The sequence below is a fragment of the Archocentrus centrarchus genome, chromosome 3, assembly GCF_007364275.1.
Source record: "Archocentrus centrarchus isolate MPI-CPG fArcCen1 chromosome 3, fArcCen1, whole genome shotgun sequence".
NCBI lineage: Eukaryota > Metazoa > Chordata > Actinopteri > Cichliformes > Cichlidae > Archocentrus > Archocentrus centrarchus.
The window spans coordinates 23,040,004-23,054,699 of record NC_044348.1 but is presented as its reverse complement, the minus strand read 5'-3'; the positions used below and the strand labels follow the sequence as shown (position 1 = coordinate 23,054,699).

The 14,696-nt window shown below is 39.1% G+C and overlaps 1 protein-coding gene across 1 annotated transcript in view; it reads right to left on the bottom strand.

The window, feature by feature from the left end:
• greb1 (growth regulating estrogen receptor binding 1) overlaps positions 1-14,696 on the bottom strand; it is a 122,272-nt gene that overhangs the window by 12,982 nt on the left and 94,594 nt on the right. Inside the window, exons 7-13 of the mRNA XM_030726426.1 lie at positions 5,537-5,697; positions 5,269-5,358; positions 4,695-4,871; positions 3,572-3,754; positions 1,798-1,911; positions 1,366-1,488; positions 71-232 (exon numbers count right to left, since the gene is read on the bottom strand). Of these exons, the coding sequence (XP_030582286.1) occupies positions 71-232; positions 1,366-1,488; positions 1,798-1,911; positions 3,572-3,754; positions 4,695-4,871; positions 5,269-5,358; positions 5,537-5,697 (1,010 nt within the window). The remainder of the gene's footprint in view (positions 1-70; positions 233-1,365; positions 1,489-1,797; positions 1,912-3,571; positions 3,755-4,694; positions 4,872-5,268; positions 5,359-5,536; positions 5,698-14,696) is intronic.

Sequence of the window (14,696 nt, the reverse complement as noted above, 5' to 3'; positions counted from 1 at the left end):
ATACATTTAAAGTAAAAGGAATATCTGTCACCACACCAATCTTTCATACAGTCTTTCTTCCTATTTGTACCTGCTCTGGATCCATTTGTAATGACAGAGGACACTGACAATGTTGATGAGGCTAATGAAGATGGTGGGGTCTTCAAGGTGCTCTCTGGCAGATTGTTGGCAGATGATTCAGGTGACCAGCCCTTATGCCTCTTTTTGGGAGGCCCAGCATTTGCATGTACCCCTGGAAAATGTATATAAAAACCAAAAAAGCAGACTGAGCTTGATGTACAAATGTTTTTTAATCTTAAAATTTTACCCATGCAAAATATGAGCGTAATTTTGGTCAGTCTGACATTAAAAAAAAAAAAACAGAACATACACCAGGCGACCTTTTCAACAATGAAAAAGAGTTGTATTTTAGTCATGCATCAATCTGTCTTTTTCCTCTCAAGGTTCTGTTGTAATACAGTAATATGGGCAACACATAAAAGGCCCAGTTGTTAAAAGGACCGTGAAAAAACAACACTGACAGGAAGGAAGCTTTTCAATAAGACAGAAAGCAGGAAAAAAGATGAGATGGGGTATTTTACAACCTTGGTTTATAGAGGTGACAGACTGAAGCAGAGGGAGGGAGAAAGACAGAAGAAAAAGGGGAGGTAGAAGTTTAGTGCCTAAAGTGTTGGCAAATGAAAGCAGGGAAAAACAAAAGACAGCCCTCTGCAGACAATGCAGCTGGCTGGCTTGTGTATAGCAGGGGTGTTATAGCACACTCACTCACACACACACTGTTTAGGCTCAGGGAGGCAGGAGCCCTCCTTTTCAAAGGTGAGAAAAAACCCTGGGGAGGGGCGTAATGACAATAGACACAAAACCGGCCATGTTTACATGTACACAAGAAGCAAGATAACAGCAAGAGATCAGATTAAAACAGGAAATCTGAAAATTTAGCAACACATTACATAATGCATTTCCTTTGAGAGAGATCAGATTTCTAACATCTATTTGTGCATTAGTTGAACTAGGTATAGTTTCTGCTTGCTAAAGGTTTGAAATGTGGGAGATATTTAAAGGCATCAGGGCTGGCAAATCTTTTTCTTATTTAATTTTTCTTATGTAAATAACCCATAAACTCCAAGTACACTGAAATCATGTACATGTCACATGGCTAAGTTATAAATAACGTAACGTAACGTAATAAGTAAAATAAGTCAGGTATCAATCATGTAAACATCTCCTCACTCCTGTTTATTCCTGTTACTTTGTAACAGGAATAAACATTCTGTGAAGAAAATTATCATCTGTCATCCTTTAAAACAGCATGTCATATATACACTGGAAGAAATGGCAGAAGTCACCAGAATGCACAGTCTGTACCTGTAGCTGAGGGTCTTCCAGGGCCTGATTGATTTAAAGGTGGATGAGCGATGGCGGGAACAACATGGTTGTCATTTATCAGCGTGTGGGAAACATCAGCTACTTGCGGTTCCACTTGTGAAGCTGTCATTACCATATACATACAAGGAAGATGCATCAATCAAAATGATCAACAGTAATAACTGTAATGTTTCATTAAAACTTTTTTTTGTAGTTATTCATTGCATTTACTAGTTATTTTAGTTAGTTTAAGCAAAATATAGATTGTCTACAAATGTTTGCCAATAACTGAGTAGACTTATGTTTAAACAAAACTGTTGATAATGGAATTAGATCCTTATTAAGGACAACACATAAAAGATAACAAATAAATTCAGGAGGAACACAAGTACTCATTTCATTCCTTGATTTGATCTCTGTAGTGTCTGCTACCTGAGTGGTTGCCAGGTGTGTGTGATGGGTGACCCAATGCTGGGTTTGGCGGTTGTTCATCTGATGCCGATGTGCCTTCTGAGAGAGTGTGTCCCAAATGTCTCATCCTCCCATCTGATACAAAAAAAAAGATGTTTAATACTGAGACAGAAATGCAGCAGCAAGGTGCTGTAACAGCCAGCTGTGACTGCATGTATGAATCTGTGTGCAGGTGTGTGAGCATCACAGGAAAAAAAAAGTGTTCCAGTCATGCTTGGAAAGTTCAACAGTTATCCAAATAACATAATAAGACTCCTTCTTAAAACTGGGCTTAGGGAAGAAGTAATATCAATAGGCAGAAAAGATAAAATAATGAAAATGAAAGATTGGTACAGAAGGCATTTACAACTGACTGCATGTATTCAATGAACACCATTTCAGGCAGCCACACGTGAACCCTACAGACTGAAGAATAAGCAACACATTGTCTCTAGGAAAAGGGCTTAATCCATGAGCATGCTATATACTCCACACTCTTTCATATCAACACTTCTTTGTGCTTTAAAAAAGAGGATTAAGTGATTACTTGACTGGTAATATTGTAGCAATACATATCTCAAGGTCTGATTTCTTTTAAACTAAGTCTCACTCTTTCACTCTGAAACTACAGGATTAATAAATCAAGAAAAAACATGAAAACAACACATTTAGACAGTTAGAGCCTATAACACAAGCCCTTTCACTCCGTAATAGTTTAAGATTAACCCACAGCCTATGGCCTCTGTCTACATTGTACACTCTCTAATATCACCTTTCACTCATCCTTATGGCTATAGTAACTATGCACTTGGTTTGAAGATAGGCAAGCCAATGATCTTATAGTATATGACTAGCTTTTAGTCATTAAAAAAAAACCCCAAAACACAAAAAACTGTGCTGCATAAAGTTTGCAATTCTACATGACTAAGTTAAAGCATGATTGGTTGTGACACAGTCAAGACAATGCTCATTTGTTACACTAAAACAAGCAATAAGCATTGTCCTAACAATGCTCGTTAAAATATCCATCAATGCAGCATAGATCACCACTTTCAATGAGAGATTTTCTAAATAAAATCCAACCTACTCTTGCAGTTAATTAATTTGTCAATTAAATAATCTTTCTCTGGCAATGTTTTTCATTTGCTGTCACTAATTAGAGCAGTAACACACCACAGATCAACAGAAGTTATTCAATCAATTACCACCTGTTTAAAAATAAATACAAAAGACTAACTTCTTAACCACACATTGAAACAGTAAAGAGCACCCTTAAAACATGTTTTTATATTTACTGCATTAGAATGCTATTTAACAGTCTCCACTTTTTTGCTATTAAGGGAGATAGCAGTTATCTCTTAAGTAGAATTGTAAGCTATATTTAAGGAAGTCAAGGCAGATAGAAGGCTTAAAGTTTTTTGACTGTGCTACACAGTACACAGTCTGTGTACACAGCTACATGCCCCATGCTCCATGTTCCACCGTGTTCTTTTTTATGCATGGTTGTTTAATGTCTTTCTTTTTGGGAATCATATTGTTATGCAGAGACTAGAATGAATGCAAAGGATGAACATCAGTAACTCCTGCACTAAATCAGAATCTGATCAAGGACAAACTTGTCTTAAAAGTCACCAAGTTCATGCAAGCAGCACCTGTGACCTATAGTGTATGGCCACTACAATCAATAATATCACTGTTGTGCTACAATCAGAAAGTCAACTGTTCAGCTACATTACAACACATGTGCACCTCTTACCATTTCCCCTCCAGCAGATAGGAGCCCCTTTGATGAGGATGCCCTGGCTGTTTCGGTATAGATAGTACTTCAAGTGTTTCTGTTTCTTGGGCTGGGTGCTGAGCTTCAGGTTAATGTGATTGGAGAACTCCGTGAAATAGCGGAAACCTTTCTCTCCACAGCCCGTGCAATTTCCTGAGAACCCTGTTGGTGGCACCAAAGAGAAAATGCGTGATTAAAACAGAAAATAATAATAATAATAATACATTTTATTTATGGGCGCCTTTCAGGGCACTCAAGGTCGCCTTACAGGTAAAAAACAATCAAAGAGGAAACAGCAAAAGAGAAAGCACAATTACACAATAAACAAAACAAAACAAAAAACAAATTAGTTAAGACCAAGGTAAAATCCTGAACCCACACAGTTACAGGCCAAAAGCTTGTTTGAACAGATGGGTTTTTAAATGGGATTTAAAAAGAGGTAAGCTATTTATGACCTTTAGAGGTTGCGGTAGAGCATTCCAGAGATGGGGTGCTGTATGACAAAAGGCTCTAGACCCCATAGTTGCTAAGCGGACGAAGAAAAACGAAGTGGGCTTGAGAGAGTATAGGAATGGATTAGAGCAGCAATGTAGGGGGGAGCAAGGTTATGGAGAGATTTGAAGGTGAGAAGAAGAATCTTGTATTTGATTCGGTAGTCTATTGGAAGCCAGTGTAGGTCTGAAGGATGGGAGTAATGTGTTGAGTAGAGGAGGTTCGGGTAATGATACGTGCAGCAGAGTTTTGAACCATCTGGAGTTTACGGAGAAGTTTGAGTGGTAGACCAGCAAGAAGTGAATTGCAGTAATCCAAACGAGAAGTGACAAGAGCGTGGACAAGAGTTGCAGTACTGGCAGGTGTAAGAGAGGGACGGAGACGATTAGTGTTGCATAAGTGAAAATAAGCAGACCGAGTGAGGTTTCTGACATGAGCCTCAAAAGAAAGAGTGCTATCGAGGATGTGTTTCACACGTCCCTACATTCACACAGGCTGAACGTCATAAAGGCACTGAAATACAAAACCAAGGGTGTTTTTTTTCATCTTTCACTGGAGAAATCTTTTTCACTTTACAGCAATGATTTCCTGTTTAAGTTTACTGCCTCACCCAGCAGAGCGTAACGACCCCGTTCGTCTGGGAGGAAACGGCGGTCCACAGCACACACCAGCAGGTTCTCAGGAAGAGAAGGAGACTTTACCCCAACCAACATGAACCCAGGGGGCACATCTATGGGATCGGATGCAAGGGAGGACAAACGGAGGTCCCTGCCTGCCTGACAAAAGCCTGTGGAGTGGAAAATCAGGGACAGAAAAGTTATTTTCACCAAATGATCAGGTAGTATGTCCAGTGATTGACTTTTCTTTTTTTTAAACATTTATTTTACCAGGTGAAATGTTTCAAAGCCACTTCTCATTTACAAACATGACCTGATTATTAAAGAGTAAATAAGAACTGAGACACATGAAACAGACAGCTCACCTCAAGAGCAGATACAAAATTCAGATTTTTTTTCCCTCCATTTCTCCACCCATCATTTATGACACATTCACAGAGGAGGTGAACCCTTAAAAGTACACCTCCTGGTGTGCCTGCTCCAAGTTTTATTCAATGTCACTATCTTGTAGATGTGATCCAGAGTGTTATTGGTTTTAATATGATGTTTATGTGTATGTGTACAAACCATCAGTGGTGCAGCATCCTTCAGGAGGCGGCTTCATCTGGTACGGTATTGGAGGACTATTAGACTCTGAGCCATCTTCATCATCTTCATCTATTTGGCATGTTTGGGGCACAAACAAAATCTTCACATTTTCAGCATAAACAAATGTGACAGGAAAATAATTTTTAAAGAAAGCTAAAGAAATTCCAATTCAAACTGGACATTAGAAAACAATCAAACCCTTTTGGCAAACAAAATGTAATTTTTCCGGTCCGTCCATAAAACCCACCGTCACGTGCCAGTGGCTGCTCCGTCTCAAGGTATAACTGTGAGAAGACAGGTCGGGGTACTACAGTGTTCGACCTCAGCGATGCCTCAATGGAGTTATGGAGAACCTCCTCAAAGCGTGTGGTCCGTAGCTGGCCTGCATAAGAGTTCCCCATTGGTGTCCTGTAAAAACAAGGCGACCTTACCTTGTGTTAATCTGTAACTGTAAGCCACATTATGTATTATAAACCACAGAATAGAGTTGAGATCTCCTGTTAACATATAATTGATTCTGAAGCCCTATGACATCGTGCTTAAATGCACTGGCTAATTCTGTTGAGTCATACACACTCACAGACACATCCACACTTATGCATGGATGTACGCACAAAATAAAAAAAATCAGAAACACATCTAGTCACAAAGAAACCCACGGAGAAACACACACATGTCTACACACGTCTAAACAGTGGTTACTGGTGGATGGAATCTGTCCAGACAGCATGATATAAAATCAGCTGCACTGACAGAGTCAGGGCACTCTGACCTAGACGCTACTCCCTCTCTCTGTTTTTCTCCTTTCTGTTCGAGTGCATCTCTCTCTCTTGGCTCTCCCTCTGCTTCACTTTACCTCTCTACTCTAAAACAGATGAGACTGTTTTTCATTAATTTTTAATGTCAATTACATAATAATACAAAATGTAAAAAACATTAAGTATTTTCAAAGAAGACTTCTGTCAGAACCAAATGTGCTGTACAGAGAGCAAACTGGTTCAAAGCTGAGGGGGAAAAAAAACCAAGACTGAATTGCAAACACCAACTTAATCCCCCTTCTCTGAACCTCTGACTGCTCATACTGTATACTAGCTGCCCCACACACACACACACACACACACATACACACACACACACACACACACACACACACACACATACACACACACACACACACACATACACACACACACACACACACACACACACACACACACACACACACACACACACACAGAAAAGCTGCACATTACTGATTGACAAACCTGGGTTTGTGAGCCAGCAAAACAGTCAGCAACCTGAAGGGTAGTTTAATACAAAAAGACAAGCCTGTCAGATTACAGCCTTAAAGCTCTGTAAGTATATTATACTGTGGTTCTCTAAACCATGATGCTTATGTAGAAAATGATTTTAAGTCAAAATATGACATCCAATTTTAAATATCAAGGTATATGAATGAATGAAAAACAAAGTTTTCTGTCTCTCTGCTGATTTATCAGGCATATAATCCATGCACTGCATCTCATAAACATTTTATACATTTAAATAAACACATATCATTAACACATATCATTTGAAATGTAAACATCAAACTACTTTGTGGTCCATTGTGCCATTCTTCAGGAGGAAAAATCTAAGCAGTAGCCAGTAGAGCTGAAGAAATCCTTACATTTGCTCTTTCAACAACAGAAATCATTATTATAGGTTTTCTATAATAACAATTATTTGTATGATGAAGTCAAGTTATATTCCACATCCCACTGCCTAATGGAATAGCTAGAGTTATTCCTACTGTTTATGTATTCATTTATGAATGGGATAATCCTAAATTGTTTTAAAACTATGTGACACTCAAACACATCTTATAGTATTGATAAGAATTGATAAGAGATGTAGACAAAAAGGGGGAGCTCTGGCTTGGTTGGTTCAATTGCTTCTGCAAATCTATGGCCCTGAAACCCAAGTTGCTGCAGATGGCAGCTTCTGAATAAGGGACTGAAAAGTATCAAAAAGTCCTATGCAGGATTTCCAAGATTAAAAACTGCTATAGAAGGCTTCCTAGAGAGAGACACTATAGCAAAGTGCATTTGAACTGAAAGAAATCTCAATCAAATGCCCCCAAAATAAAAAAATAAATAAAAAATTCAGCTTAAACAAATCTTTTTTTTTCTTTTTTGTAACTCAAACTGACATACACTACTATTAATAGATGTGGATTTTTATTTACTTAACTGACCTTTAAAGAGGTTACTTTTGCCCTAATCTCTGCTGAAAAAATTAAACCTGGTTAAACTTTTTTCTAAACATGTATTACAAAATGAAGTTCCACATGATACATCTCATCTTGCTTTCAGACTTATTTTCTCATCTTGGAACAGGCTAGAAATAAAACACACATCCTCTTTCTCTCTCTCTCTCTCTCTCTCTCTCTCTCTCTCTCTCTCTCTCTCTCTCTCTCTCACACACACACACACACACACACACACATACACACACCTTACCAGCCAACCTTCTGCTTCCACACTTTCATATGTAAAGAAGCAGAGCAGGCTTTTAATGCCTTGCACCATCTTGTAGAGCGTTGAAGACAAAAAGCCCTGTCATAACACAGTTGGGACTGAGAGGAAGTAATCACACCTTCTGCTAAAGTGCAGTCTGATCTTTTTTACAACCACAGAAAGACACAACAAGGAGAGAAATGGAAGGGAAAGCAGATTAAAGCAGAGAGGTGCACTCCACCTTTTACTGAATCTTAACCAATATCCTAAACTTCAAATAGGCAAGTCCTATCAGTCTAAAAAACAGAACTGGCTCGAGCTGTGTGGTCTGGTTTTGTAGCTACTTGTTAATAAAAAGAGAATTTCAATGAAAGTTTCAAGTGGTTCCTTATGGTACTACTTCAAAGAGAGATTTTCTTCACATATTGTTATGGGATATTGTGATTTAAAAAGGCTCAAAGAACACGAAGCAGTCAAAGAAATCTTCTCCTGGGAATTGTATTGTCCAATGAAATACCTAACTCCATCTTTAATCTCTAGCTGCACATCCATGGATCAGATTCTTGACTTAAGCAAAGCACCAACACAATTCTATGACAGTCCAACATTCAAAATCCTGCTAAGTATTAGCAACAGCATTACTGCAGCATTAATGTGTATATCACATTTTACTGCTGCAGATGTTTTTTTTTTTGTGAGAACAAAGTATCTCTAAAAAGTCCCTTTTTTGTGAGTTCAGAAACACTGCCCTATTGCAGCTAATGCAAAAAAGGGGTTTAACGTAGCTTTTACATAATTTTAAAAAGTAAAAAGAATGTTCTCAACCATGGGAAATAAAAACCTCATCTTGTGGTTTATTATAACATTCAAGATACATGGACAGGAATGGTATGAAATGTTGCAATCTGACAAGTAACTTAAATGAAGCTGTCAGACAAATATAGGAGTAAAAAAATGCAACATTTCCCTCTGAAATGTACCGGAGCATAAATATAGAGTTGCAATTAAAATACCTAGGTAAAGAACAAATAGTCTAGTACTATTGATTTTGTTACAATCTATTACTTCTATGCATGTACTCTTACTGTATTACAGGTCCTGAATTTATTATTGTTACTACATGTTCTTAGAAAAACCCAGAGACAAGTCACACATAAAGAAAGACATGCAGCCAAGATGACAGAAATTATCTCTAAACTTTTAAGGAAGCTTTCTTGATCTTTTCTCTTCCCATCTCCCCCTCCTTCCTCTCTCCTTGGCATGGAAGTGAGAGATCCTTTCATGCCCCCCCCCCCCCTCTTCTTCTCTTTCTGCCTCTGTTTCACCCTGGGGAGAGAGGCACTATTGTGGTGGTTTATGACCTCTTGGACCCTGTTCCCACCGCTGGCTTCAAACACAGCACCTCACACATACAAACCTGTAGTTAGCATCCCTCAAAGCCCTGAGCACCATGCAATCCACATCCCATACTTTGCCACCAATACTTTTATATTAAATATTTTAACACTTTTAAATATTTGGATGTAGCTGGCTTTAAATAACAAATGAAGATGATGAGCTCTAACATTATTCTTTAATCAAATCTGAGAATTTTAGGTAATCTGCACACTTCCTTGCTAATATACGCAGACTCTCATACACAAACTGACATTCGAGAGCAGGGAAGAATCTGACTGAGTGAAATGATTGGGGTCAAAGGGGAGTTCAGATAACAATGTTTAGCTAAGGCTTTGATGTGGCTTATACTTCTTATACACATGTGCACAAACATGAATGGTCTCACACACACACACATAAATAGGCACCCACGCACGCTCTCTCATAGGCTCTGGCTCGGTCGACACAAAAGGCTTGTCTTGAGGGGTGAAAGGTCATCCTGGGAGAGGTCAGATAAGAACCCCAGGCTCTTTCTCTGTTCGCCAGGCGCACATACCAGTCACACACAAACACACAGTAGTCCTGCTTTTCTTTCTTTATGTTCAGTCAGACACGAGGGGTTGCAGTCTCCATGGACACACACAGATACAGCCATCAATCCATGATGGACATTACATTAACTTACACTAACTTTCGGAAGACTAACTCTAGCCTTTATTTTTAATTGCCTAACTGTAATCTTACCTTAAAACATGTCCTCACCTCTATATTTAATGATTTATTTCATGGTTTATTTTCCCTATGCTAACAGGAAGACATAGGCTATGTCAGAGATTTAGATCCCTACATGAAATTCACGGAATACCTGAACCACACACACACACAACATAATTTAAGAACAGTTCTTGTTAATGATCCTGTTAACACTGGTGGTCGTATTAGTGTGGATATATTCAGTTAATTGTGCATGTCACTGTGTGTGAGAGAGATCCAATGATAAGCCAAAGGAATGTCGAGCAGTCAGCTGGCCAGTACAGCATGTCTTTCGGCAGCGGACAGCAGAATTAGAAAAGAAAAAACCTCCAGCTTTGCAGATGCTCTGTGAGCACTGAGCCAAAGCCTGACACACATGTAAAGGGAAGCCAATTATACACACACAAAAACACAAGTGGACCTTCAGATGGGTCCATAACTGACCGATGACCCACAGCAAATGCTTTCATTCAGTGGGCTCAACAGACACTAGATCGATGGTGAGGAAGCCAACTGGCTAACTGGTCAGGCAACCCTTCAGCCAGCCATTCATACACCCATCCATACACTGCACTCAGCTAACCATTCACCTCTGCCAGCACAAAGATATGCAGTCACTGAAACCTTCTAAAAAAAAAATTTCACTGATGTCTCCTTCTAAGCATGCCTACATAGACTTACTCCCCTTACAATATCTATTTGCCCAGTATATTACAACACAATAATACAAGCAAACATACATGCTGAATATCTGCTATAGGACATTGTGTCTGACTACATACAGTACACAACACATCTGCTGGAGTTAGGGTACATAAAAAAAATAGCTGGAAGGGACTACACAGCTCCAACTCCCTGAATTTTCAGTGTCTGCTATCTCACTCAGTGTCCTTCAGCAGTTTTTGTTTCTTCTTTTCTCTCTATCTTGCATGACTCCAGGGGAACTTGTGTTGTCTACATGAATGCAAAATCTGTATGGAATTGCACCTTCTGGTTTATAACAGTTTAGCTGCAAGATGCCTTACAAGCTAAGCAAAAAGATCCCATTCACCATTCACCAACATAAAAAAAAGGACACAAAAAATAGTTATGTAAAGGCAGCAACCACTGTGTTTAAGGACCTAACAGAAGGTAAACAGTAAACAGTTTTCAAGACAACACTTGCTCTGTGAATAGATAAATAGATAAATAAATGAACAGAAGAATGCCAATAAATAGACATTATTTTTTGTTCATCTAGCAAGCTGCAGCCCAAACAAAATTTTATTTGATGAAGTAAGTTGACATCTGGAAGACATGAAATTAAATTAAGAGATGAGTTTGGAAAATGAGGTCAGACCTTAAGTGAAACACTTTGATTACAATGTAGCAGACCTGGTACAGTAGGACATAGGGCAAACTATTTTTACTAGCACGTACAAGTAAACATCAAAAGTTTAAAAAGTTAGGATGCTGCCATGAAAACGAAAGTAAAGGGGATATGGATAATATGGATATGGATGAATAGATTAATTGTACTCGCAGTTAAGCTCCCAACCTAAACCCTATATTACCCTCTTATTACACAGACAGCTGTTCCTCATTACAACAAAAATAATCACGAATGTAAAAGCTTAAAGGAACAAAGACTCCAGATTTTCAGGCAAAACGGGCTTTTTTTTTTTTTCTTTTAAAGTTAAAAGACAAGCTCCAAGCTCGTACCCCTTTTGAACACTGTTCGTGGTGATCATTACAGCATCAGCAACAACCGAGCAGACAGAGAATATTAACATCAGCAAGAAGCCCGAGAAGGTAATGTGCCATGCAGAATTAATACCGCAAAGCTTAAAAACAAATACTGCGCGCACTTACCTCTACGATTCAGCAGGAAAGAACGAACAACTACTCTTCACGAAAAGCCTGCAAGATGATCCGGTACGCTGCCACCATGTCGCCGACGCGAGACCTACAGCGGGACTGGGGCTCGCGCGTGTCATCACCTCTGATCCTCCGCATTGGGAAGGTCCCCCTCCCCCCTGCCTCGTCAACAATGGTACGGTCCGAGCGCTTGATTCTTTTTACCCTCTTTCGCTTTTTTTTTTTGTTTTTGTTTTTTTGTTTGTTTCAAAAGCCATATGACATCATTGCTCTACTATTGTATTATTTATTATGAGGAGCGGACAACAGTTAAACTGCGGAAAGAAACATTCTTGAGAGCAGCAAACGTTATCTGTCATATTTAAACTAATAAGCTCCCCTGAAAATAAATAAATGGCGCAAATGAGATGAGATACTTTTTTCTCGTTCTCTTTCTCCTGTGTCTACAAGGCATGAGGATGACTTGCAGTAGTTAACTAGACTAAAGCACTAAAGCAACAAGGATCAGCGGATTAAATAATTAGTCAAGCTTGCAAAAATTTCGACAACCGATGAATCCTCTGAGGTTTAAGCAAAAAAAAAAAAGTGCTTAATATTCACTGGTTTTTGATTCTCAGATATTAGCATGTAGTGCTCTGTCATATTTCGGTAACTTGAATATTTCGAGGTAGAGGAAGGGCGGGTGGGCTGCTGATAGATTTCTGGTTAAATAAAACGATCAGTCTGACAACACTGCTTTAGGATGGGGAAGAGAAAGAGAAATGTTGCCTTGAATTTCTATTTATTTATTTTGCTGTCCTTTGAAAAGAAAGCACTGAATCGAGAAAAAAAAAAGATCGTCGGAGGAGATGCTGATGCTCATTTGGTGAAGAAAATCGTCAAATGAACATAAGCATATCTTGTGGTAAAGCCACGCAAGGAGACTGACAAAATAGTCTTAAGGGAAATTAATAAAATAAATAAATAATTCCCTTTAACAGACTGGCGACCTGTGCAGGGTGTACCCTACCTCTTGCTTTATGGCAGCTGACCCCCCCAGTCGGATATGCGGAAGTGGATGGAAGTTTCTGCTAGTGTAGAAAGAATTTAATTCACGCCGCTTAGTTGTTTTATTCCTTTAGTTATTTATTAAGGCAAGATAGTAGACTAATGAATAAAATATTGCCAAGAAGAACACAAGCAGCAAGTGGGTGCATATTCAGAACTGTGATTTACATATTATTGCCAAAAGTATTTGTTGTCTGCCTCACACACATGAACTTGAGTGACATCCCATTCTTAATCCATAGGGTTTAATATGATGTCAGCCCACCCTTTGCAGCTATAATAGCTTCAACTCTTCTGGAAAGGCTTTCCACAAGGTTTAGGTGCGTGTTCATGGGAATTTTTGACCATTCTTCCACAAAGACATTTGTGAGGTCAGACACTGATGCTGGACGATAAGTCCTGGCTCGTGGTTTGCACTCCCTTTAATCCCAAAAGTGCTCTGTTGGGTTGAGGTCAGGATTCTGTGCAGGACAGTCAAGTTCTTCCACACCCGAGTCGCTCATCCATGTTTTTATGGTCCTCATTGGTGAGCAATCATGTTGGAACGCAAAGTTGAGAGCATGAAATTGTCCAAAATGTCTTGGTATGCTGAAGCATTAAGAGTTGCTTTCACTGGAACTAAGGGCCAAGCCCAACTCCTGAAAAACACACATACTATAATCCCCCCACCAAACTTTACACTTGGCACAGTGCAGACAGACAAGTACTGTTTTCCTGGCATCTGCCAAACCCAGACTCTTCTATCAGATTGCCAGACAGAGAAGCATGACTCGTGATTCCAGAGAACACGTTTCCACTGCTCTAGAGTGCAATGGTGGTGTGATTTACACACAACTGATTCCATGAAGCTCTCTAAGCACTGTTCTTGAGCTAATCTGAATGCCACATGAAGTTTGGAAGTCTGTAGTGATAAACTCTGCAGAAAGTTGGTGACCTCTGTGCACTATGCACCTCAGTATCCGCTGACCTCACTCTGCCATTTTACTTAGTCTACCACTTTGTGGCAGAGTTACTGTTGTTCCCAATTGCTTCCACTTCATTATAATACCACTAGCATTTGACTGTGGAATACTTAGTTGCGAGGAAATTTCACGGCTGGACTTGTTACACAGATGGCATCCTAGAAGCAGTCTGCGTGCCAGGGTGCTTAATTTTATACACTTGTGGTTCAATGATCTGGATGGGTGAGTGAATACCTTTGGCAATATAGTGTATTTGATGCTTCAAGATGCTTTAAATCACCAATAATATCAATGACTGAAAACTAATTAACATCAGAATTTCATTAAATTAAAAGCGCTGTGCTTTTCATGAAATATCAGTTAAAATGAAGCTTAGGCATAAGTTCAATAAGGAAGATCTGAATTCACTCCTCTGTCTGCTTTCCTGGTTATTTGGCTGCCAGTTTATTCTTCACATCACTTGTGCTTTTCCATGTCAAACTCAAAGCTGACATCATTGCTCTAGTCCAATCTTCTTTCTGCCTGCATACTTCAAGCCAATCAGTCTCCACTTTGCATACTTTAAATCTCACTGCTTACCTGTCATTCTCGTTCATGCAACTCACCTCCTCCCCATCTCCACCTCATCCAAATCACTCAGTGCACCATCCAAGCCTCCATTTTATCTTTATCACCACTAACACTAGTGTCTAGATTCTTGCTGGGGTTCCGTTCTGCTTCAGTGGGTCATTGGAGTCTAATCGCCAAAGAGATTAATTGAATTCGGTATATTAATAAATAATCACCTTTTCCTAATGATCCCTCTGTATTGAAGTATATTTGGTCACTGGGATACTAATGACATAGTCCAAAATTAAATTAAAATGAGCCTGTGGAACAAATAATACCAAAAAAATGCATCTATACTGTTTTT